Consider the following 27,346-nt stretch of genomic DNA (forward strand, 5'->3'; position numbering starts at 1 on the left):
GCTGGGTCATGAAGGGGTTAAAGGGAATCTGTCACCCATTTTTTGTGATATGATGTAAAAATATCATTAAATTTAGTGTCACATAAGCAGTATAGCATTACTTTTGATACCCCCTGACTCCCCAACTTTGATGACTAAATACCGTTTTTATCTCTCCTGCGGTGTATGTAAATCTCCTCGGTCCGGTCCGATGGGCGGGGCTTATTCTCCTCTCTCCCCTGCTCCTCGACTTGCTGTACGGAATATGATCTGTGAATATAACAGATACCGTAGAGTTGCTGCCCGTGCGCATTGAAATGGCCTCTTGCTCGTGCGCAGTATGCTTTGCCCAACTGTGGTCAAAGCATAAAATCAGTATTGCGCATGCGCCGGCATTTTTCATTACGTTCTATGCCCCGAAAGTCCAGGAACACACAATTTGCATCGCAAGACATCTGGGTATTAGAAAGTAATGAAAAATGCGGGCGCATGTGCAATACTGATTTTATGCTTTGACCACAGTTGGGCAAAACATACTGCGCACGCGCGAGAGGCCATTTCAATGCGTACGAGCGTCAACTCTACGGGATCTGTTATATTCACAGATCACATTACGTACAGCTGGGGGGGGGGTTGAGAAGGAGAATAAGCCCCGCCCATCGGGGCGGACCTAGGATATTTACATACACCGCAGGATAGATAAAAACGGTATTTAGTCATCAAAGGTGGAGAGTCAGACGGTATCAAAAGTAATGCTTATGTGGCACTAAATTTAATGATATTTTTGCATCATATCGCAAAAAATGGGTGACCGATAACCTTTAAGTACCAAATTGGCTCTGTCACTAAGGAGTTAAATCACAAAATAAAAACTGAAAAACATATTATTCCAATAAATACAAATATAAAAAATAAATAAATAAACAACTAGACATTTGGTATCGCTCTAACAACCTGAATTATAAGTCTGTCCCACTAGTTTCACACTTGAGTGAACACCATAAAAAAAAGGCAAAAAACGATGCTCTTCCACAATTCTGTTGATCAAAAGGTGGAATGTAAATAAAATTTATATCTGAAAATGTCATCTTGTCCTGCCAAAAATAAACTGCCATACAGATCAGTCAGTGGAGAAATAAAAACGTTATAGTTCTGAGAATATAGCGATGAAAAAAGTTATTTTTCTTAGATAGCTCTTATTGTGTAAAGGTAACAAAACATTATATAAATTTAGTATTGCTGTAATCTCGCCAACCTGAAGAATCACTTATACCTCATGAGGAACTGGATGAAAACCAATTCTTTACTTGCTGTTGATCATGCGGCCACCCAAAGATTGCATTAAGGCTCATCGCACGTTTATGCTACTCTCTGCGCTGAGCGCTTACATCAGGGTTTCTGAAATATGCAATTCAGACGGAATCCCTGGCATAAGATTCCCTATAACGAGGCAGATGGAGACCCTGTGGATGCAGTCTGGCCTGTAATCCAGCGGTGCCTGTCTTTTTACACGTGCATAAAATGGCGGTAGAACAAAGGGGTTTTTTTTGTATGTCGTAAAATGATACCACTGAACAGAAGCCCAACGGTGTCCAGAGTAACTCAGCTGCCTTATTACAATAAATGGATCCCTTGGGTGTTTCATCTGAACTTGTCATTTTGAGATTTATTGGGTAACCTTCATGCTCTTCTGGCACTTAGGGGCTGTGTATATGGAGTCCATATCCTTCCTGTCTGAGTCTCCCTATGTAGCAAAGAAATACTATACAGTCACATATTGGGTATTGCCAATTTCAACAGAAATTGTGGGACAATTTTTGGTGCAATTTTCGCCCATTTTCCCTTGTGAAAATGTAAAATATGGGGCTTTAAACAAAACGGAATGCACAAAAATTAAAGGTTTCTGGGAGAGAGTTAGAGAGCATATAAAGAAAACCTTAAACGTAGACATCCCATTAATGTCAAGTTTCATTCTATTCAATCTGGATCCTTCAAAATTACACTTTGATAAAGGCTCACTGATACCTCACCTGCTCAACGCAGCTAAAATAACTATCGCAAGACATTGGAAAGATGTAGAGACCCCTACTTGCAAAGAATGGATAAAAGAATCCAACCAAATCGCTATATATGAGAAAATTAGACTTTCAGGATCTAAAAACCTAAAGACTCTAAACGCATGGATAGCCTGGTTGAACGCCTCAGAGGATCACCAAATAAGCACAACCGGTAATCTTTAATTTCTGTCTCCCTACAAATTTCTTTTGCTATTCCCTTTTTCTCTTTTTTCTTTACATATAGTCTGTTCTGTAATGTTGATGCCTTGATAGGAGTTTGATCTCCCAAATCGCTTAGTTAATCTCTATATTTTAAGCAGGACTTTGACTCCCTACCCTTCCCTTTCCTTCCCGTGTCCCTCCCCACCACTGCCCCTTTTTTTTTAAATTCTTCTTACAACCATTTTGGTTTGCAAATCCGCAGCCTTGTAGCGTTATCGTTGCGGTTTAATGCGATTGTATTTTTGTTTGTTTTTCTATACTTTTACTATTTCTGGAAAATATTTACCCTTTTTTTCCTTTCCTGTTATATTATTGAAATTTTCTAAATAAAGAATATATACAAAAAAATGAAATCCTTTTTTCTTCACTGCCCAATGGTATAAAACTTTGTGACACTTCTGTGATGTCAGTATGATAACTGCACTCCTGAATAAATTCATTGAGAGGTGTTCTTTATAAAATGGGGTCACTTATCGGAGCTTCTACTGTTCTGGCACCTCAGGGGCTCTCCTGGTTGGTCATGGCACCTGCAAACCTTGACAGTAAAATCTGCACTATATAATATTGAGCTCCTTCCTTTCTGAACTTTGCACTGTGCCTGAAAAGAAGTTCCCGATGTAGTGTATTGGCGCATTCGGAAGAAATTGCGCATCAAACTGAGGTCTAGTGATGAGCGAGTATACTCGTTACTCGAGGGTTCCTGAGCACACTTGGGTGGTCTCCGAGTATTTCGGCATGCTCGGAGATTTAGGCTATGTGCACATGTTGCGGATTAGGCTTAGGAATTTCTGGTGCGAATTCTGCCTCTCCTGGCAGAAAACGCACCTGCGGATTTCTCACGTTTTTTGTGCGGTTCCGCGGCGTTTTTTGTGCGTTTTTGCTGTGGTTTTCTTGCGGATTTGCTGCGCTTTTACCCCTGCGGTTTTCTATAATGGAATGAGTACAAAAACGCTGCAAATTCACAAAAAAGAAGCGACATGCTACTTCTTTTAAACCACAGCGTTTCCGCAGCAGATTTTCCGCAAAGTGTGCACAGCATTTTTTTTCTCATTGATTTACATTGTACTGTAAATCAATTGCGGATCTGCAGCGTTTCTGCACCTCAAAAAACGCTGCGGAACCGCAGAGAATCCGCAAGGTGTGCACATACCCTTAGGCTATGTTTACACGCTGTGGATTTTGCTGCAGATCCGCAGCGTTTCCGCAGCTGCGGGTCCGCAGCAGTTTCCCATGCGTTTACAGTACAATGTAAACTTATGGGAAACGCAATCCGCAGTGCACATGCTGCGGAAAAAAGCGCGTGGAAATGCAGCGGTTTACATTCCGCAACATGTCAATTCTTTGTGCGGAATCCGCAGCGGTTTTATACCTGCTCCATAATAGAAAACCGCAGGTGTAAAACCGCAGTGGAATCCGCACAAAAACGCGGTAAAGCCGTGATAAATCCGCGGGAAAATCGCAGTGTTTTTGCTCTGCGGATTTATCAAATCTGCTGCAGAAAAATCCGCAGTGGACCATTCTGTCTGTGCACATACCCTTAGTTTATGTGACCGGCTGCATGATTTGCGACGGCTTGACAGCCTGAATACATGCAGGGATTGCCTGTTTGTTAGGGAATCCTTACATGTATTCAAGCTGTCTAGCAGCCGCAAATCATGCAGCCCGTCACATAAACTAAATCTCCGAGCATGCCGAAATACTCGGAGACCACCCAAGCATGCTCGGGAAATCTCGAGTAACGAGGTATACTCGCTCATCACTAATGAGGTCCATTTTTTCCGATTAGCCCTTATAAAAATGAAAAACTTAAGGCTAGAACATTTTATTATTAATATTGTAAATATTCTTTCTTCACTGCCCAATAGTATACATTTCTGTGAGGCACGTGGTGTCAACATGCTCACTGCACCCCTAGATGCATTAATTGAAGGGTGTAATTTGCCCAATGTTTTACAATTCTGTGAATCACCTGGTCGCTGCTAGATGAATTTTGTCGTGCGGTGTACTTTCAAAAATAGTCACTTGTTGGGGATTTTGCTGTTTTGGCATGTCGGGGTCTTTTCAAATGTGACACGGTGTCCGCAATGTATTCCATTCAAATGGCGCTCCTTCCCTGCCGAGCACCCAAACAGTAGTTTTCCATTACATATGAGGCATTCCTGTACTTGGGAGAAATTGCGCAACAAATTGTATGGTCCATTTTCTCCTTTCTACCTTTGTACAAATGAAAAATTTGTAGCTAAAGCAACATATTTGTGGGGAAAAAGTAAAATTATCTCTTTTTCTTCAAAATTGCTTTAACCCCTTAGTGACTGAGCCAAATTTTAAAAATCAGTGTCAATTTGTGATAATAACTCTGAAACGCTTTGACAAATTCCAGTGATTTTGAGTGATTTTTTCGTGACACATTATACTTTATGATAATGGTAAATTTAGGCTGATATGTTTTGTTTATTTATGAAAAAAAAAAATTGAGGAATTTGACAAATGTAAAAAAAATAGCAATTTTCAAACTTTGAATGATTTATCCCTTTAATTCAGATAGTCATACCATAGCAAAACATTAATAAATAATATTTCCTACATGTCTTCTTTATGTCAGCACCATTTGTAAAATGTTGTTTTATTTTGTTAGCATTTTAGGAGGTTTAAAAATGTAGCAGTAATTTTTCTTTTTTTCATGGAAATTTACAAAATAATTTTTTTTAGGGACCCATCCATGTTTGAAGTGACTTTAGGGGTCCTATATATTGGAAAACCCCCAAAGTGATACCATTTTAAAAACCGCACCCCTCGACATATTAAAATTTGCAGTCACGCAGTTTATTAACCCTTCAGGTGATTTTCAGGAATTAATGCAAAGTGACATGAGAGAATTAAAAAGTATATTTTTACCACCTAAATGTCGCTGACTTTTGCACAGGCCACTGGTAGCAGCAGACTAAGGCCGCTTTTTTCGCTTTTTTGTTGTGAATTGCCATGGCAAACATCAGGACCACACAATTGTGATCTTAGGGTGCCGATGGGGATAAAGAGGGAGAAGCCACACTTTTTTAAAACATTTATATGATAGTCATTAGTGACAGTAGCATCTAAGGGGTTAAAGCAGTGGCGTTTCCAGTGGGGGGGCAGCCGGGGCATGTGCCTTGGGCGCAGCCGACAGGGGGGCGCCAGCGGGCCGCCTGATGATGCGGCGGTCCAAAGAGGCTCCTCGTCCTGTACTGAGCGGTCACATGGTACCGCTCATTACAGTAATAAATATGTGGCTCCACCTCCCATAGGGGTGGAGCCGCATATTCATTACTGTAATGAGCGGTAACGGTGACCGCTCAGTACAGGAAGAAGCTGCCGGCGCCGGGGAAGCAGGGACTGCACCGCGCCAGGAGCAGGTGAGTATAATGGGGAGGGGAGCGCAGCGCGATATTCACCTGCTCCTCGTTCTGGCGCCGCTCCGTCTTCAGCAGTGACGCTGAGGTCAGAGGGCGCGGTGACGTAGTTAGTGCGCGCCCTCTGCCTGAACGTCAGTGCTGAAGATGGAGCGGCGGCTGTTACAAGGAGCAGGTGAATATTGAAAGTGCCGGGGGCCTGGGCGACGGAGAGGTGAGTATGTGATTATTTTATTTTTTTATCGCAGCAACAGCAAATGGGGAAAGTGTCTCTATGGAGCATCTTATGGGGCCATAACGTTTGTGCAGTACTATATGGGGCAAGTGTCTGTATAGAGCATCTTATGGGGCCATAACGTTTGTGCAGGGGGGGGGGCGCCAAACTGACCCTTTGCCCCGGGTGCAGGAAAGGCTAGATACACCTCTGGGTTAAACAGACATGGACGGTGACAACACTGATCGTGGCTGATGCGGCAAGTTGTCAGCTATAGTGTACAGCCGACAGCTGCTGGATTGTCACCTGTATGGGGATGCTATTCTCTTATATCTCAGGTCAGTTAAAAGATGTATTGACGGTCATTAAGGGGTTAATTTCTGTGAAAAAAATGTAGGCTTAATAAACTTATTGAATGTGGTTTCCAGCATTTGAGGGGTGCAGGTTTTAAAAGTCATTTTTGGGAATTTTCTGTCACATAGGCCCCTCAAAGTCACTTCAAATATGAAAAAAACAAGAAATTGCCGATTAACTTTGAGGCCATGTGCCCACGCTGCGGATTTGATAAATCCGCAGTGAAAAACCGCTGCGGTTTTTACTGCGGATTTACCGCGGTTTCTAGTGCGGCTTTCTCTGCGGGTTTTCACCTGTAGATTTCTATTGGAACAGGTGGAAACCCGCAGCGGAATCCACACAAACAATTGACATGCTGCGGAAAATAAACCGCTGCGTTTCCGCACGTTTTTTTCAGCAGCATGTGCAGTGAGGATTTCATTTCCCATAGGTTTACATTGTACTGTAAACTTATGGGAAACCGCTGCGGACCCGCAGCTGCGGAAACGCTGCGGTTCCGCAACGAAATCCGCAGCGTGTGCACATACCCTTAACCCTTCTAACTTCCTAACAAAATCAAATTGTTTCCAAAATGATGCTGGTGTAAAGTAGACATGTAGGAAATATTATTTAACTATTTTGTGTGATATAATTAGCTGGATTAAAAGCATAAAAATTAAAGTTTTGATGATTGCGAATTTTTTACATTTTCGGGAAAATTATATTTTTACAAATAAATGCAAAAAATATTGTCCTAAATTTACCACTAACATAAAGTACAATGTGTCAGAAAAAAATCTCAGAATATCTGGTCTATGTGAAGTGTTCCACAGCTATTACCACATAGTGATCAGAATTCTAAAATTGGGCCTGGTCAGGAAAGTAAACACAGGCTGTAGGATGAAGGGTTAAAGGAAATCGGTCACCAGGTTATTGATATGTAACCTGAGAGCTGCATGATGTACTGACCTTGTGATGTGTCACTTACAGGCCTACTTGTCATCTTGATAATCGCTGTTTTATCTGTTGCAGATCTAGCCATATAACCCCACCTGCACCATTGCCACTTTCTGGGTACACTGTACATTTGCAGAAAGCTGCTAATATGTGATGGGGTCATAGAACAGGAGGACTACGTGTCAGTTGATAACTAATCTAGTGATTTCTTGCTATTAAAACCGTGGTTTTATTGAAAACGCTCCAAGCAGACCAGTAAGTTACACATTGCTGGAATTGGGGTCTTTGCCCCTACATTGTGATGTGCTCCTATTTCCAATAATCTGGTGACTGATTCCCTTTAGGTTCAGTAGTGCCAACCTATTCCTGATTTTTCACAAGATTTAATAGGAACTTAGTTTTTTGATTTCTTATTAAATATCAGGTGCTGTCATACATTGTATACATTTTTTGTTGTAGTAAGGGGAGGAGGAGTGCTTCAGAGAGTGCATACCTGCTCTGGTCCTGTTTGACAAATGCGCACTGAGTCAAGGAGCACGCGCTTATGAAAGCCTTGCACTGATTGTCTGCAGCTCTCTGCATTGCTGCACAGCTTGTCAGCCTAAACTACATAGTACCGTATACCACTTTTGGCTGTATTGATGCCACATCTTCTTTCTTGCGATATTAGATCAGAATCATGCTTTTACAAATGTCAAATTAATAAAATGAATACGAATAGTAAAGTCCTACTGAAGATTTTTTCCAATTCACAGCATGGCCAATCTGACACCGATTTCTGCCTTGGATTTTATCTTTTGCAGTAGCTGAAATAATTACTAAAACTGACATGTAGATATCTAGGGTGGTTTAATGGCTGACTTACTGATACTGTAAATTCAGGCCTCACAGCATTCTAGTAATTGAAAGCCACTACTTCTTCCATACACTATAAGGCTGGGTGACATAGTGACCCCCAAGGTACTGCAACAAGCAAGTCGCAAAACTCCAAGTGGTTCAGACTTTTTGCAACCTGCAGCGCACGCGTATGTGTGTTGCTGTATAGCCCCAAACTTACCGTTTCCGTAAATGTTCACGAAATTGAGTTTCTTTAGTGAGAAGCAATTTAAAGGGAACCTGTCAGCAGATTTTGCCGCTATAAGATGTGGCCACTACCTTTCAGGGCTTAGGCTACGTTCACATTAGCGTTGTGCGACGCAGCGTCGGGCGCCGCTGCGTCGCCGCATGCGTCATGCACCCCTATATTTAACATGGGGGCGCATGGACATGCGTTGTGCTGCGTTTTGCGACGCATGCGTTTTTTTGGCCGCAAGCGTTGGGCGCAGAAAACGCAGCATGTTGAATTTTTTTTGCGTCCAAATTTCGGCAAAAAAAGGTGCATGCGTCGCAAAACGCAGCGTTTTTGCGTGCGTTTTGTTGCGTTTTTGTTTGCGTTGTGCGTTGAGTCTCCGACGCAACATCGCACAACGCAAATGTGAACGTAGCCTTATCTACACCATGTTCCAAATTATTATGCAAATTATATTTTTCTCGGATTTTCCTAAATGGTGAGTGCAAATGACAGTCAGTCTAATAAAAGTCATCACCCGTTAGAGCATACATCAAATTTTATTAAAGAAACCTCCCAATGATAACCGTATAATCTCCAAAATGAATAAAAACTCAAAATGTACTGTTCCAAATTATTAGGCACAGTAGAATTTCTAAACATTTGATATGTTTTAAAGAACTGAAGATGCTCATTTGTGGAATTTGCAGCATTAGGAGGTCACATTCACTGAACACAAAAAGCTAATTAACTCCAAAACATCCTAACGGGCCAAGTTACATGTTAACATATGACCCCTTCTTTGATATCACCTTCACAATTCTTGCTTCCATTGAGCTTGTGAGTTTTTGGAGAGTTTCTGCTTGTACAGGTCCTTCTCAAAAAATTAGCATATAGTGTTAAATTTCATTATTTACCATAATGTAATGATTACAATTAAACGTTCATATATTATAGATTCATTATCCACCAACTGAAATTTGTCAGGTCTTTTATTGTTTTAATACTGATGATTTTGGCATACAACTCCTGATAACCCAAAAAACCTGTCTCAATAAATTAGCATATCAAGAAAAGGTTCTCTAAACGACCTATTACCCTAATCTTCTGAATCAACTAATTAACTCTAAACACATGCAAAAGATACCTGAGGCTTTTAAAAACTCCCTGCCTGGTTCATTACTCAAAACCCCCATCATGGGTAAGACTAGCGACCTGACAGATGTCAAGAAGGCCATCATTGACACCCTCAAGCAAGAGGGTAAGACCCAGAAAGAAATTTCACAACAAATAGGCTGTTCCCAGAGTGCTGTATCAAGGCACCTCAATGGTAAGTCTGTTGGAAGGAAACAATGTGGCAGAAAACGCTGTACAACGAGAAGAGGTGACCGGAACCTGAGGAAGATTGTGGAGAAGGACCGATTCCAGACCTTGGGGAACCTGAGGAAGCAGTGGACTGAGTCTGGTGTGGAAACATCCAGAGCCACCGTGCACAGGCGTGTGCAGGAAATGGGCTACAGGTGCCGCATTCCCCAGGTAAAGCCACTTTTGAACCATAAACAGCGGCAGAAGCAAATTTTGCATGTCATTCGGAAATCAAGGTGCCAGAGTCTGGAGGAAGACTGGGGAGAAGGAAATGCCAAAATGCCTGAAGTACAGTGTCAAGTACCCACAGTCAGTGATGGTGTGGGGTGCCATGTCAGCTGCTGGTGTTGGTCCACTGTGTTTCATCAAGGGCAGGGTCAATGCAGCTAGCTATCAGGAGATTTTGGAGCACTTCATGCTTCCATCGGCTGAAATGCTTTATGGAGATGAAGATTTCATTTTTCAGCACGACCTGGCACCTGCTCACAGTGCCAAAACCACTGGTAAATGGTTTACTGACCATGGTATTACTGTGCTCAATTGGCCTGCCAACTCTCCTGACCTGAACCCCATAGAGAATCTGTGGGATATTGTGAAGAGAAAGTTGAGAGACGCAAGACCCAACACTCTGGATGAGCTTAAGGCCGCTATTGAAGCATCCTGGGCCTCCATAACATCTCAGCAGTGTCACAGGCTGATTGCCTCCATGCCACGCCGCATTGAAGCAGTCATTTCTGCCAAAGGATTCCCGACCAAGTATTGAGTGCATAACTGAACATTATTATTTGATGTTTTTTTTGTTTGTTATTAAAAAACACTTTTATTTGATTGGCCGGGTGAAATATGCTAATTTATTGAGACAGGTTTTTTTGGGTTATCAGGAGTTGTATGCCAAAATCATCAGTATTAAAACAATAAAAGACCTGACAAATTTCAGTTTGTGGATAATGAATCTATAATATATGAAAGTTTAATTGTAATCATTACATTATGGTAAATAATGAAATTTAACACTATATGCTAATTTTTTGAGAAGGACCTGTATTTCTTCCCTCCCTGAGCTGCTGTTTTGATGTGAGCTGCCTCCCACACTCATAGATCTTTTGCTTGATGATACTCCAAAGGTTCTCTATAGGGTTGAGGACAGGGGAAGATGGTGGCCACACCATGAGTTTATCTCATTTTATGCCCATAGCAGCCAATGACTCAGAGGTATTCTTTGCAGCATGAAATGGTGCATTGTCAGCATGAAGACTATTTTGCTCCTGAAGGCACGTTTCTGCTTTTTATACCATGAAAGAAAGTTGTCAGTCAGAAACTCTATATACTTTGCAGAGGTCATTTTCACACCTTCAGGAACCTCAAAGAGCCCTTCCAGCTGTTTCCCCATGATTCCGGCCCAAAACATGACTCCTCCACCTCCTTGCTGATGTCACAGCCTTGTTGGGACATGGTGGCCATCCACCAACCATCACTACTCCATCCATCTGGATCATCCAGGGTTGCTCGACACTCATCAGTAAACAAGACTGTTGCAAATTAGTCTTCATGTATGTATGTTTCTGCTTGTGAACACTGTTTAGGGGTAGCCGAATAGTAGGTTTATGCACCACAGCAAGCCTTTGAAGGATCCTACACCTTGAGGTTCGAGGGGCTCCAGAGGCACCAGCAGCTTCAAATAACTGTTTGCTGCTTTGTAATGGTATTTTGGCATCTGGTCTCTTAATCCAATGAATTTGTCTGGCAGAAACCTTCCTCATTATGCCTTTATCTGCATGAACTCTGTCTGTGCTCTGTTTCAGTCACAAATCTCTTCACAGTATGATGATCACTCTTAAGTTTTCGTGAAATATCTAATGTTTTCATACCTTGTCCAAGGCATTGCACTATTTAATTCTTTTCAGCAGCAGAGAGATCCTTTTAATTTCCCATATTGCTTGAAACCTGTGTCCTGCTTAATAATGTGGAACATCATTTTTAAGTAGCTGACAGGTTCCCTTTAATTAGAATGTATAGTTGTGCTCAATGCTTTACTTTTCCAATAGGTGTTTTAATTGCCATTTCATTAACATGCCTACTGATGTGTAATTTACACTTGAATGCAATAGGTGCTATTAAAGTGTATAAAATGTTAATTGTTTTGTTAACTTTTGCTGTGAATTTACTTATTGCCGTGACTGTGAAAGTGTGAAAAGTGTAACCTTGCAGATCTGAAGTATGTTAATTTCTCATGCATCTAATTTAGATAGATTCCTGTTAAATTTAGTCTTTCTGAAAACAGTCCTTGAAAAAAATTGTGATCCAACACTGAGTATCTACTAGATATGGTATGTTTTAATATTAAACATAATTTGTCTGTATGTATACATTTTTTTTAAATAGGTTTCTACATTTCTTGTACGAAGACAAAACTATATTCTTTATTATATTCAGAGCTGCCTTCAGTTCTGCTGTATTTATAATACAATAAAATCATTAGGATCAAATTGATTTCTTGATAGTGTCTTCATTACACCGCACACTGCAAATTCATTAACGAGAACCTGTCAGCAGGATTTAGCCTTATAAACTAAAGGCATGGCCATAATGGTGCTGTGATGCTGTTTAATCTGATGCCTGATGTGAAGGGATCTGCTCAGTGGCTGCTGAATACTTACCCCATGAAATTTTCAGAAAATGACATCTTCTGTGCTTCGTGGCAGGACGTGGAGTCAGGGTTTTCTTCTTCTTGTTCTCTGCCCCCAACCAGCCTCCTCTTTCTTGTGCAGGTCACTGATTATTCAGTGACCCGCCTCCTTTTTAAAATTATTTTTCAGCCGCCATCATTGTGTGGGCGTCAAGTGCGTAGTGGGAGCCGGAGTCCTGTTTGCAGGACTTCAATAAAATGGTGGCGCATGTACAGAATGAGATTTCAGAGCCAAAATTTCGATCTGCGCATGCGCCGCCATTGTATTGAAGTCCTGCACACAGGCCGCAGACTCCTACTGCGCACGCGCCACCCACACAATGATGGCAGCGGCGGCACAGAATTTTAAAAAGGAGGTAGGTGATCTACACAAGAAACAGAGAATGCTTGTGGGGGGTAGGGAACCCGAATAAGACCCTACCCCCACGTCCTACCCTGAAGCACACAAGACATCATTTTCTGAAAACTTCATAACTTGAGTATTCGGCAGCCACTGAGCAGATCCCTTCACATCAGGTATCAGATTAATCAATATCACAGCGTCGTTATGGCCATACCTTTAGTTTATGGGGCCTAAATGCTGCTGAAAATATCTCCTTAAAGTAAACTTTGTGCGAACATTAAGTCAGCAGAATTATGAATGGACCTGGGGAGCTACAGTTCTGACCGTAGGAAAATATAAGGGCATTTTTTCATGTACAGTTGTCTTGTATAGTCTTATTAGTTTATTCGAAATACATTCGTTAAAAAAAAAAAAAATGGAAAGATGTCCAAATCCTTGAATGCCTAACTTTTACAAGTGAGCTGAACCCAGGTTTCACCCATGTAACTTTTCTTTAGTGACTTTCATTGCATCTCTGTTACTGTTTTTTTCCTGTGCTGCCCTTAGTAGCTCCCAGTGACCATAGCTAGCAATTGTTTTTTGTTAGGCTCTGTTCACAACTAGTGATGGGCGAACCCCCTGATGTTAGGGATCGGCTGGTTTGCCCGAGTTTTCCTGTAAAGTTCGGGGCCGGAGATGACACAAACTTGCGTCCGAACCCCAAATTTGGACTTTACAGATATGGAATGGGGGGCGGGCTATAAAAGAAAGCCTAAAATTAATAAACAACACTATAATTATACTTGCCTGTCCAGCGATGTGTCCTCCCATCCTGCTGTCTCCTGGCCGCATCTGCTTCCGGGGCTGCTCATTACCTTCCGGTGGTCTTCACTGCACTCTGCAGTCTTTGTCTTTTTCCGGCAGTGTTCGTGCGGTAACAATCAGACAAGGTGATTTTCTGGATTTTTCTCATTTTGACTCTTAGTTGTGGTCTACCTATGATGTCAATTACAGGCCTCTCTTATCTTTTTAAGTGGGAGAACTTGCACAACTGGTGGCTGACTAAATACTTTTTTCCCCCACTGTAAGTAGTGCAAAAGTACAGTGCTTCCACTTTACAGAACACTTTCTTTCCCACATAGTTTCCATCGTAGATGAGAACATAGAAACAGAAGATATGGGAGCTTGTAGTGCCCATCCCGTTTCCTCATTTAGGCTCTGTTCACATCTGAGTTGAAGCCTCAGTTGCAGGTTTCAGTAAAAATAAGATGGGGTGAAGTGATGAAAACCCAAACGACACTATTAATCTGTGGGATCTTCTGGGTGCTATTGGTGTCTGTCATGAGGCAGAGCCTCTACTACAATGGAGTAGAATAATGGAAATAAAGTACCAAGATGGGAAGTGAGCCTCAGTACAGGGACCATTAGACGACGTTAAAGGATAAGGAACCCTTTCTTTACATCAAAACAGTGAGCAATGTGTTGCTGCTTCCCCAGAAAACTCTCTATTAGCCTCCATAAAACGTTTGTATTTTTTTTTTTTTAAAGTCCTTTTTCTTTTTATTTGTTAACTTCTTATGCTTCAAATTCTTCAAATTGGGCAAGCTCAATAATGTTCTTTATATTTTTTACTTTGACCCACTTTGCGTTTTCATAGTGCAAAATTAGTACATTTCTCAAAATTTGCACCTAAATTCCTGGCAGGGCTGGCGTCAGCACCCAGGCAAGTCCTGGGGCCCTGAGCAGCTGGGGGGACCCACTCGCCATCGGGGACACCGGTGTGCTATGGGAGCCCGATACCAGTTCCCTCGAGAGGGCCCTCTGCCTTCTCAGGTCTTTGGTACTTGCGATACTTCCTTCTCCCTGTTCCTGCGCTGCGGCGTCTTCTGCGTCTTCTGACTCTGATGTTTCAGGTCAGGGGCACGATGACATCACGTCTGTGCGCCCTCTGCCTGAACAGTCAGTGCAGAGAGCTGGAAGATGGCGACGCTAAGGAGTCCAGAGCAGAGTAGCAGCCAGCAAGGAGAGGTTTTTTAATTTTTTTTAAATGTTAGAAGCATTATATGGCGCCCATCATATTCTGGAGCATCTTATGGCGCCCATCATATTCTGGAGCATCATGTGGGGCCCATAATATACTGGAGCATCATATGGTGCCCATTATGTGCTGGAGCATTATATGGGACCCATTTTACATGGAGCATTATATCGCGCCCATTATACTGTATGGAGCATTATATGGGGCTCATTATTCTGTATGGAGGACTGACTATACTGTCTGGATTTTGAGCTATAGTTATCACTTATGTAATGTAAGAAATAAGTGAAATCTTTGGCATTATCTATAGCTATATTTTCCTGCTGTATCTGTGCATCATGATTTGTGGTATGTGCTTAAGGGGCCTACTGAGGCTCCTACACCCGGGGCCCACGAAAACCAGGAGCTGGCCCTGACACCTGGCGTACATAAAACCAATACAGGGGTGGACAGGAATACGTTTGACAAATTTTGCTACTTTTTAAAAAGTCACAATTAATGAAGTGAAAACATCTGCAATACAAAAACACTACCCACAAAAAGCTTAAAAACAAACAGATGAACACATAAAATAGGCTTTAAAAAAGGCATGCCCTAAAAATATTAGAGGCGAATGAGGAACTATCGAAAAATGTCAAAAATGACTCTCTAAACAGGTGCAGATGCAACAGTTGAGCCAGTCCCTATATCTTTTTTTCTGGCCATAGGTGTAAAAATCTGCATGTTCTTTTTTATTTCTAATATGATACAAGGAAGATGTCAGGAAGCGTTTGCAGAGAGATGAGTAGAAGTGCTTACATAGAAGACAAAGGAGTCTTATGCCAAAATAAGGTCATTAATAATTTTTATTTACTCCTTGCTTGCCAGCTTGAGTTCTGGTTGCATTAGGCAGGTGCCGCTGTAGGAACTGGTGATGATGATCCTAGGGAAGGATTGTCGGGCTCTGTTAGTAGACATCGCTTTGGACCGGCACCAGTCTATCTGATGGAGACCACCAGCCTGGAGCTACCGGGCACACCGTGCTAGGTTTCTACCTCTATTATGGAGCAATGCCCAGCTGGGCAAATTAACTTTCTGACTGCAGCTACCAATTTTTATTCTGCCATTGACTTTTTGTTCTGATAGTTGGTGGGCCTTTCAGAACCTGGAAGGGGATTCTTATTTCTTAGCTAAATCTGATATTTAGTGTTAAAAGACTGTGGATGCTTAGTGTGGTCTCATCTGGATGTGGTGGTAAAAATCATCATTTTTTTTTATAGTAGGAAAACGAAGGGGATAGTTGCTCAGTATATACCGTACTTTATCTAGATGGGAACTGCTGTGACTTGAAGTACTACATGCTCCCCTCCTCAGAGCTGCTCATGGAATATTCCATTCATTCTGGCCAAGAAAGTCATTGATCTTCAAGCTGCAGAAGCAGGGATGCTTAGATAGTGAGCTTTTATATTCTGGAGTAGTTTTCTCCCTGTGTCTACATGGACATGAAGGCGTTCACCTTATTTCTGAAGATGCATTATTTATCAGGACGTGCTAGATCACAGCTTATTTTATATAGTGTTTCAGCATATGACTCACTATGAACATCATGTCTCTAATTCTGTGAGAGGAGGAATTAATGAAGCCGTATTTAAACTGCTGTGGAAGAAACGCTGGAATACAACTTTGAGATCTTTTCAAGCTGCTTAAACATACACAGCTGCAAAATAGATGAGCTTTACAAGTCAGTCACTTGCTGGCTCATGTCCTGTTCCAGGAGCTGCTGGGGGTCTCCTTTCCTATCTCCCTGCACCTTCCCAACCTTAATGGACTGCTGAATATTGGTGTCTGCTGTTGTGACTCTGGACGGTCATGCAGGATTTAGATAATGTGCTCTTCATTTTACCTACTTACCGTAAGTGGCAAGAATGTGTTGAACATGTGTGAACGATGGACTGCCTGTGCATTGTGACCACCAAGGTAAGCCGTAGGGATTATATATGGCTTGTGTATGCAGTTTCCATTCAGAATTAGTTCTCATCTTGTCCCATTTTGCTATTATAGTGCTGACAGAAATGGATAAAAGGAATATATTTTTAACTGATGTGTGATCCAGTAATTTCTAAGTTTATTTTGCAAATGGACAAAAGTAATTTAATTGTAAAAATCCAATGCTATATTAATATTTGCCTTCTAATTTTGGAGGTCTATAATGAAAGGACTTTGCTTCTGTCCATTTCTTTAAAGCTGCCCACAGCAATTATCTCTCCCCACACCTCCGTGCCATTATAATCTGGCTCCCTCTTGTGACACTGTTATGTTGCTATGACTGATGGAAATGTTCACCTAATGAGCACTTGCAAAAAGGGCAATGGTACGGCGTTAGACAAGGAAATGGGGAGACTGCTGATTTAGAAAAGGTTCTGTACAGCTTTAGTTACCGTTCCTTTAATTTATTAATTGTAGATAAACTTAGAAGTGAATGTCTGCTACACACCAGACCAGTGAAGTGATAAGTGCACATGTAATATGTCTTTGTGTGAAGTATATGAAAAAACATGCTTTATTGCTAGCTCATGTTTTTGAGGGCAATTCTGCATTATGCTTGGCTTTGGGCTCGTTCACACTAGTGTTTCATACAAACGTATGCACCACGGAGTGCGCACGCTCTCATTATAGCCAGTGTGTGCCAGTGCACATGGCCAATTTTTTCACAGAGGCCAATAGTCTGCATGGACAAAAATCACAGCATGCACTGTTCTGGTCCGATTTACAGACTAGTGCATGCAAATGGCACTCATCTCCTGCACTCGTCTATTACACGGATGAGCACACGGTGCTAGTCAGTCTTCTGACGTGCCTGGCACATGTTTTTGTACAGCTGTCTGAACATGGCCTTCCAGGGATACCAGGCATTTTGAAAATGGAAATAAAGCACTATTATATGCAAAAATCTACAATGGCTTCTCAGTACATATGCCGATTTCAAGGGCAAAAACCAGGAGTGGATTTGAAACGAAAAGTAGAATGTTTTAGGGTATGTGCATACGATCAGGAATTGGCAACGCTTTGGATGCAGCACATGCCTGCTGCGTCCAAAGCGCTGCCGGCTATTGAATGCAGGTGAATCTGCATGTGTTCCCTGAATTGTGTGGATTCACCACGTACAATACATTGTGCGGGTTGATTTTATCTTGTGGAGACTCATGTCTCCGCAAGATAAATAGACATGCTGCTGTCTGGTGAGACGCACTGCATGTCCGTCTACGCAGGTGAGTTGAGGGCGTCTCTGGACGCATAGTGGGCATGGGAATTTTTGAAATCCCATCCACTATGCTGTAACATCTTGCCGCTGCGGGTTGGACACTGCATAAGTTCGCAGCATCCAACCCGCAGCGTTTACTGATTGTGTGCACATACCCTAATTCATCAAGTGATTATTGTGTCATGATTTTTACAGTGATTTTCTGGAATTACACCAAAACGCATAGGTTATGCCACTACTTGAGAATTTCTGCCAACTCTATGGTTGTACAAAGGTTGAATTTGATAGATATGTCTCACTATTTTTTTCTTTCCAACCAATATAATTATAAATAAGCATAATGTGTGAATATACAGAAAGTGTATTTATTATGCTTATATAGCGCCGTTATATTCTCTAACACTTTACACACATCATCATTATCCCCATTGGGGCTCACTATGTAAATTCCCTATCAGTATGTCTTTAGAGTGTGGGAGGAAATGAAGGAAACCCAAACACACATGGGGAGAACATGGAAACTCCTTGCAGATGTTGTCCTTCGTGGAATTTGAACACAGGACCCCAGCGCTGCAAGGCTACAGTGTTGTGTTGCAGGTTTTGTTAATTGCAACCAAGTGGCTCTCAGAGCTGCACTACACAAGTACTACAGTGGTATTTTGTAGAACGCTTAGCGGCTCTTGCAGTACTCTGCAGTGGCCTCTACACTTAGCAGCAGATGCGCTCAGTGTTTACATCCGGCCCCTACTGAAGCAAATAAGTGCTGATTGGCGGGTGTCATATCCCCACTGATCTGCTGTTGATGGTCTGTCCTGCAGTTAGGTTATCAATACCTATACCCAGAGAAACCCTTTTACATTGTGGATGTCTATGCATTCTGCGTATGTGATTTCTTCAGGTGAAATATCTGTAGTTTTCCTGTGCAAAATATTATGTTTAAAATGTCCTACAAAAATGTTTGGGCATGTGCTCTACCTCTTTTCACTTATTTAGAAAAGTTTAAGCGCACTTGAATTGTCTTTATTTAAATAAACAGTGATTTTATACCTGGTGAACTCATTGTCACTAATATTATATGTGCCCACGATCAGTCAAAACCGCAGCTGCCAGATGTTCCAGCATAGTGGATTTCTTGAAATCCCATGTCCACTATGTGTGCACCTGTGGATCGCCCACGGAGACTGACGTGTGGGTTTACGGCCGCAGCATGTCAATTTCTCTGGAGAGGCTAGTCTCTGCAACAGAAACTTCAACAATGCAATGTATTGGATTCGGTAAACACGCACGGTTCAGTGAACACATGCGGATTTACCTGGGTGATTAGAACTCAGCGTTTTGGATGCAGTGAAAAAATGCTGCATCCAAAGCGCTGCTACTTCCTGATCGTGGCAACGTACCATTATAGATTATGGGGATTCCACTGTCTTTTTTTTTTTCTTTGTAGTATAAACTTATTATTTTTTTTTTTTTACCAGCGTTTTGGTATTGAAATATAGATAGAATTGTGCAACCTTGCCCTTGTGAACATGCTGATCTTTATACAAGTAGCTTTGCTGCCCTCCTCAGGATGGCTGAGCTAGTGAGTTCAGCACTTAATGAATTTCCATATGCCTTGTAGCAAAATTGCAGAATTTGTTTTGTTAACCTGCAGCATCTTTGATTTTTGGTTTTCTTTTGCATTTTGTAGAGAACTGTGATGTGACAACTAAGCAAAAAACCTCTTCCTGTACCTCAAGTATCTAATATATACTATACAATCTATATACCGGTACTCAACTATATACTCCGTTCGTTGAAAAAGTATTCATACCCCTTAAACCTTTCCACATTTCTTCATGTTATATCTATACATTTAAATTTATTTTGTGACCTACCTACACAAAGTAGCAAGTATTTGTAAAGTGTAAAGGAACTAATTAATGGTTTTCTAATTTACTTTAAAAATAAACAAATCTGAAAATTGTGGCGTGCATTTGTATCCAGCCCTCCCGAGTCAATACTTTGTAGGACCACCTTTCTTTGCAGTCACTGCTACTTTTGGGGTATGTCTCTGCTAGCTTTGCACATGTAGAGGCTGACATTTTTACCCATTCTCTGCACGCTAGCTTTAGCTCAGTGAATTTGGATGCAGGAATCTATGAAAAACAGTTTGTCGTGCCACAGAGTCTCAGTGGGATTCAGGTCTGGGCTGTGACTGGGCCATTCACACACATGAATATGTTTTGATCTAAAACATTCCATTGTAGGCCTGACAATATATTTAAGGTCGTTGTCCTGCTGAAAGGTAAATCAATGCCCCGGTCTCAAGTCTTTTGCTGCCTCAAATAGGTTTTCCACCAGTATTTAACTCCATATATCTTCCCATCAACCAGCTTCCCTGTCCCTGCTGAAGAAAAGAATCCTCACAGCATGATGCTGCCACCACTATGTGCGAAGGTGGGGATGGTGTTTTCAGGGTGACCCACATGGCATTTTGCATTTAGCCCAAAAATTCTACATCTCATCTGACCAGAGCACCTTCTGTCACATACTGACTGTGTCCCTGAATTGGCTTTTTGCAAACGAGATCTCTTACGGCTTGCTTTCTTCTTGCCACTCTTCCATAACGGCCAAATTTGTGGAGTATATGACTAAAGCCAGGGTCACACTTAACGTATGGAAAATCGGTCCGAGTCTCCCTGCTGAGTCGCACAAGTGTTCTCCGTATGGTCATCCGTGTGTAATGCATTTGCAATGCGATGATGCGATTTTCTCGCACCTATGTATCCGTATAGCATCCGTATGACATGTGTATGGCATTACACTTCTCACTGATTTACCCCATTGAATTTAATGGCTCATTGGGATGAAATGTGGAAAATTTGTACGTATTTGTCGTAAGCTACACAGATGGTCAGTGTGGTGTCTGAGTTTTTCTCGCACCCATAGACTTGCATTGGCTAGTCTCGGACGATATACCTGTACAATTGCAGCATGCTGCAATTTTACACGCATGTAGAATACACCTGAGAAAAAAAACAGTGATGTGAGCTGCCCCATAGATTAACAGTGGTCCGAGTACTATGCAATGTTTTCTCGCATAGCACCCGTATTCTACAGTAGTGTGACCACGGCCTAATGGTTGTCCTGTGGACAAATTCTCCAATCTGAGCTGTGGATCTCTGCAGCTCCTCAACAGTGACCATGGGCCTCTTGGCTGCTTCTCTAATTAGTTTTGTTCTTGATTGGGATGTCAGTTTAGGTGGGTGGCCATGTCTTGATAGGTTTGTGGTTGTACCGTACTCTTTCCATATATAAATGATTGATTGAACAGTCTTCTGTGAATTGTTGAGAGCTCGGGCTTTTTTTTATTTTTTTTATAGCCTTACCCTGCTTTACTCTTTGCTTTACTCTTTTCTACAACTTTTTCCCTGACTTGTCTGGTGGTACTTTGGTTTTTATGGTGCTGTTTGATCCTTAATCCCTTCACATCAAAGCCTGTTTTCACCTCCCTGACGAGGACAATTTTTACAGTTCTGACCAGTGTCCATTTATGTGATAACTCTGGAACGCTTCAATAGCACCCACCGATTCTGAGAGTTTTTCTTGTGAAATATTGTACTTCATAATATTGATAAAATTTGTTTGATATGACTTGCATTTATTTGTGAAAATATCGGACACCACTTTGGAAACTAGACCCCTCAGGGAACTTACCTAGATGTGTGGAGAGCATCTTGAACCCCCCAGGTGCTTCACAGACGTTTATAACATTGAGCCGTGAAAATATATATATTTTTTTTCACACACGTTTTTAGCCCCAAATATTGCATTTTCACAAGGGTAATGGGAAAATGGGCCCCAAGATTTGTTGTGCAATTTCTCCTGAGTACACCAATAACCCCATATACCGTATATACTCGAGTATAAGCCGACCCGAGTATAAGCCGACCCCCCCCTAATTTTGCCACAAAAAACTGGGAAAACCTATTGACTCGAGTATAAGCCTAGGGTAGGAAATGCAGCAGCTACCGGTGAATTTCAAAAATAAAAATAGATGCTCCATACCGTTCATTATTGCCCCATAGATGCTCCATATAAAGCTGTGCCACATATAATGCTCCATACCGTTGATTATTGCCCCATAGATGCTCCATATAAAGCTGTGCCATATATAAAGCTCTGCACCGTTCAGTATGGCCCCATAGATGCTCCATAGAAAGCTGTGCAATATATAATGCTGCTGCTGCAATAAAAAAAAAAATCACATACTCTCCTCTCTTCGCTCAGGACGCCGGCGCTTTCAATTTTTACCTGCTCCTCGTGCGGCTCCGTCTCCAGCACTGACGCTCAGCAGAGGGCGCGCACTGACTACGTCACCGCGCCCTCTGACCTGAACGTCACAGCCAGAGGATGCTGACGACTGAGCCGCACCGGAACTAGGAGTGGTAAATATCGCGCAGCGCTGCGCAGCGCTGTATACTCGCCTACTGCTGGCGATGTGCAGTCCCTGCTTCTTCCACCGCTGCATCTTCTTCCTGTATTGAGCGGTCACCGTTACCGCTCATTGCAGTCATGAATATGCGGCTCCACCTCTATGGGAGGTGGAGCCGCATATTCATGACTGTAATGAGCGGGACCATGTGACCGCTCAGTTCAGGAAGAAGATGCAGCGCTGGAATAAGCAGGGACTGCAGGGACCGCGCCGGGAGTAGGTGAGTATATCTAGACATCACCCGCTCCCCCTCCCCTGCCGACCCCCGGGTATGACTCGAGTATAAGCCAAGAGGGGGACTTTCAGCCCAAAAAAATGGGCTGAAAATCTCGGCTTATACTCGAGTATATACGGTATATTTGAAAAGTACTTTTGAGGCACAGTGCAAAGCACAGAAGGGAAGAAGCACCGTATTGGAGTTCAGATTTTGCTTGTCTGGTTTGAGGATTTCATGTCACATTGGCAGATCCCCTGAGGTGCCAGAACAGCAGAACCACCCCCCGTCACCCCACTTTACAAACTACACTTCTTAGTGAATGCATCTATGGGTGAAGTGATCATATTGACACTACAGGTGTGTCACAGAATTTTATACTATTGGGCAGTGAAGAAAAAATAACATTTTTACCACCAAAATTTAGTTTTAGCTCCGTATTTTACATTTTCACAAGGGAAATGGGTAAAAATGGCACCAAAATTTGTCCCACAATTGCTGCTGAATGTGGAAATACCTCATACGTGGCTGGTACAGTACTGCTTAGCCATATGGCGAGACTCTGGAGGTACGTAGCGCTATTTGCCTCCTAGAGCTCAGATTTTGCTAGAATAGTTTGCAGACTCCATGTATAGAGCTCCTAATTGCTAGAAGTGCAGAATCCCCACCTCAAGTGACCCCATTTTGGAAATTAAAAACCTTTTGAGAATTTATCTACAGGTGTAGTGATGATTTTGACTCCATGGGTGTTCTCCAGAAACGAGCAGCAGTGGATGTTGCTGAGTGAAAATTGCAAACTGCTGTTGTAGTGACCAGTACGCTGTAGTGACCAGTACGTTACGCCCAGCTCATGCTTTTGGGGGGAGGGGGGAGTAGCTATTGCGTTTTTTCAGAGCCTTTGTACTGAAATTAATTTGTGAGCCACCTATATAAATAATGGAGCTGAGTGGGGACTTGCTTTTATTGGGAACATTTTACATAACGTTTGGGATCACATTTATTCATGGCTCTACGCTGAACACTTACATCGGGGTTCATATTTAAATCTCCCGAGTGACGTGATTCAGATGAAACCCCAGGATGGATCCATTCACTATTATGAGGCAGCAGAGTTACTGTGGACTCTGTCTGGCCTCTGTTCAGAGTTGTCCTTTTCAGAGGTGCAGAAAACTGGAGGACCGCGCTTTTATGCAATCCTAAAAAGACTGACACCGGCGGATTATAGGCAGCCAGACAACGACCACAGCCACAGTTCCTCCATCTGCCTTATTATAGGTACCATATATACTCGTGTATAAGCCGAGTTTTTCCAGCATGTTTTTTGTGTGCTGAAACCCCGGCTTATACACGAGTCACAGTCCCAGAAAGCCGGAGGGGGAGCAGCGGGTCACAGAGGCCGGAGCTGGCGTCTGTGGCTAAAGCCTGTGCAGCTGCTGTAATAGCGCACAGTGGCAGCCGCCGGCTTCCAGCATTCATCATACTCACTTACCGGCACACCCTCGGTGCTGGCACTGCATCTCGTTCTGGCTGCCGGCACCTGCAATTCTTCCAACATCCATGGGGATAAGGAGCCATGCACACCAGGACAGGGACTGGGGAGCCATGCGCACCAGGACGGGGACTGGGGAGCCATGCGCACCAGGACGGGGACTGGGGAGCCATGCGCACCAGGACGGGGACTGGGGAGCCATGCGCACCAGGACGGGGACTGGGGAGCCATGCGCACCAGGACGAGGACTGGGGAGCCATGCGCACCAGGACGGGGACTGGGGAGCCATGCGCACCAGGACGGGGACTGGGGAGCCATGCGCACCAGGACGGGGACTGGGGAGCCATGCGCACCAGGACGGGGACTGGGGAGCCATGCGCACCAGGACGGGGACTGGGGAGCCATGCGCACCAGGACGGGGACTGGGGAGCCATGCGCACCAGGACGGGGACTGGGGAGCCATGCGCACCAGGACGGGGACTGGGGAGCCATGCGCACCAGGACGGGGACTGGGGAGCCATGCGCACCAGGACGGGGACTGGGGAGCCATGCGCACCAGGACGGGGACTGGGGAGCCATGCGCACCAGGACGGGGACTGGGGAGCCATGCGCACCAGGACGGGGACTGGGGAGCCATGCGCACCAGGACGGGGACTGGGGAGCCATGCGCACCAGGACGGGGACTGGGGAGCCATGCGCACCAGGACGGGGACTGGGGAGCCATGCGCACCAGGACGGAGCTGCAGAGATCCACAGCTCAAATTGGAGAATTTGTCCATAGGACAACCATTAGGCCATGGTCACACTACCGTAGAATACGGGTGAGTGCTATGCGAGAAAACATTGCATAGTACTCGGACCAGTGTTAATCTATGGGGCAGCTCACATCACCGTTTTTTTTTTTCTCAGGTGTATTCTACATGCGTGTAAAATTGCAGCATGCTGCAATTGTACAGGTATATCGTCCGAGACTCGCCAATGCAAGTCTATGGGTGTGAGAAAAACTCGGACACCACACTGACCATCTGTGTAGCTTACGACCAATACGCACAAATTTTCCACATTTCAGCCCAATGCGCACCAGGACGGGGACTGGGGAGCCATGCGCACCAGGACGGGGACTGGGGAGCCATGCGCACCCAGTTTTTCGTGGCAAACGTAGGTGCCTCGGCTTATACTCAGGTCGGCTTATACTCGAGTATATACGGTAATCTTCCGCTGGAGGTTCCGTCTGAATCACGTTTTTTGGAGATTTACACGGAATACCCGGTGAAAGCGCTCAGTGTAGAGCACAGGATAAATATGAGCCAAACCTTATTGCGATCTTTGGGAGGCAGGATGAACAAATTGACAGCAGGTGTAGAATTTATTTTATTTATTTATTATGCTGTTCCTCTTGCTGAATAAGTGATTAGACAACTTTCTTCTTTGGATCGGTGTAATTACAGGGACACCAGATTTCTATTTTTTTTTATTTTTATGTTTGGCTGCTGTCGCACTATAAAAAACAAACAAACCGCTTTTTATTGCAAAAACAAGTTTTTGCATCACCTTATTTTGATAACTATAATTTTTCGCTGACAGTCATGTGAGGGCTTGTTTTTTTGCAGGATGAATTTACGTTTTTATTGGTACTATTTTCGGGCACATTACCTTTTTTGATCATTCTGCTTCCCACTAAGCGGAATAGAAAGCGAACTAAGAACCAGCAATTCAGGAATTGTTTTTTTTTTTTTTTATTCCATTCCGCGTTTGGAAATTGATAGGGCAGCTTTATTCGGTTCAGTACGATTACAGCGATACCACACTTACATTTTTTTAATGTTTTGTTGCTTTTACACAAAACACTGTGTGCAGAATTATTAGGCAAGTTGTATTTTGATCACATGATACTTTTCATACATGTTGTCCTACTCCAAGCTGTTCAGGCTTGAGAGCCAATTAAGTAAATCAGGTGATGTGCATCTCTGTAATGAGGCAGGGTGTTGTCTAATGACATCAAAACCCTATATAAGGTGTGCTTAATTATTAGGCAACTTCCTTTCCTTTGGCAAAATGGGTCAGAAGAGAGATTTGACGGGCTCTGAAAAGTCCAAAATTGTGAGATGTCTTGCAGAGGGATGCAGCTGTCTTGAAATTGCCAAACTTTTGAAGCGTGATCACCGAACATTCAAGCCTTTCATGGCAAATAGCCAACAGGGTTGCAAGAAGCGTGTTGGGCAAAAAAGGCGCAAAATAACTGCCCATGAATTCAGGAAAATCAAGTGTGAAGTTGCCTAGATGCCATTTGCCACCAGTTTTGTCATATTTCAGAGCTGCAACGTTACTGGAGTAACAAAAAGCACAAGGTGTGCAATTACTCAGGGACATGGCCAAGGTAAGGAAGGCTGAAAAACGACCACCTTTGAACAAGAAACATAAGGTAAAACGTCAAGACTGGGTCAAGAAATATCTTGAGGGATAGCTGCGGAGACACCATCACGTGTTTCTCAACGCAAGCAGTGAATAGCCAGGCCTTTCCCCGGGAAGGAACAAGCATGGGAAGGGCAGCATCCAATACAGGAAAACCACCTATGCCAAGCATGGTATCCATCCACAGACAGCTGTTTCGAGGTGTTTGCCCCTCATCAGTGTGGAGTAGGAATCTAATCTGGCTATTAGGAGCAGTGCCTAGTAAAAGGCTGTAAAGGCACAGATGATTGGCCTCGGGGAGACCAAAACATCCAACACCGCGGAGACACCATCACGTGTTTCTCAACGCAGTGATCCAGAACACTGCCCCCATCCCTTATGGGAAATATGCAAATGCATGTGGGATAGCTGCGGAGACACCATCACGTGTTTCTCAACGCAAGCAGTGAATAGCCAGGCCTTTCCCCGGGAAGGAACAACCACGGGAAGGGCAGCATCCAATACAGGAAAACCACCTATGCCAAGCATGGTATCCATCCACAGACAGCTGTTTCGGGGTGTTTGCCCCTCATCAGTGTGGAGTAGGAATCTGGCTATTAGGAGCAGTGCCTAGTAAAAGGCTGTAAAAGTACAGATGATTGGCCTCGGGGAGACCGCAGCTATCCCACATGCATTTGCATATTTCCCGTAAGGGATGGGGGCAGTGTTCTGGATCACTGCGTTGAGAAACACGTGATGGTGTCTCCGCGGTGTTGGATGTTTTGGTCTCCCCGAGGCCAATCATCTGTGCCTTTACAGCCTTTTACTAGGCACTGCTCCTAATAGCCAGATTCCTACTCCACACTGATGAGGGGCAAACACCTCGAAACAGCTGTCTGTGGATGGATACCATGCTTGGCATAGGTGGTT

General features: G+C 43.2%; 1 protein-coding gene across 19 annotated transcripts in view; it reads left to right on the forward strand.

Moving 5' to 3' along the window:
* The window catches only part of DLG1 (discs large MAGUK scaffold protein 1), a 389,579-nt gene that overhangs the window by 84,940 nt on the left and 277,293 nt on the right, over positions 1-27,346 (forward strand). Inside the window, exon 1 of one of the 19 annotated variants that reach the window (XM_077290393.1) lies at positions 15,985-16,563. The exons of 16 other annotated variants lie outside the window; for them this stretch is intronic. In XM_077290393.1, coding sequence (XP_077146508.1) covers positions 16,534-16,563 — 30 coding nt within the window. In that variant the 5' untranslated portion in view covers positions 15,985-16,533. Of the gene's footprint in view, positions 1-15,984; positions 16,564-27,346 lie in introns of those variants that run through there. 2 more of the 19 variants (XM_077290395.1, XM_077290388.1) reach the window with 2 other exon arrangements.

This window comes from Ranitomeya variabilis, chromosome 2 (genome assembly GCF_051348905.1).
Source record: "Ranitomeya variabilis isolate aRanVar5 chromosome 2, aRanVar5.hap1, whole genome shotgun sequence".
In the NCBI taxonomy this organism is placed as follows: domain Eukaryota; kingdom Metazoa; phylum Chordata; class Amphibia; order Anura; family Dendrobatidae; genus Ranitomeya; species Ranitomeya variabilis.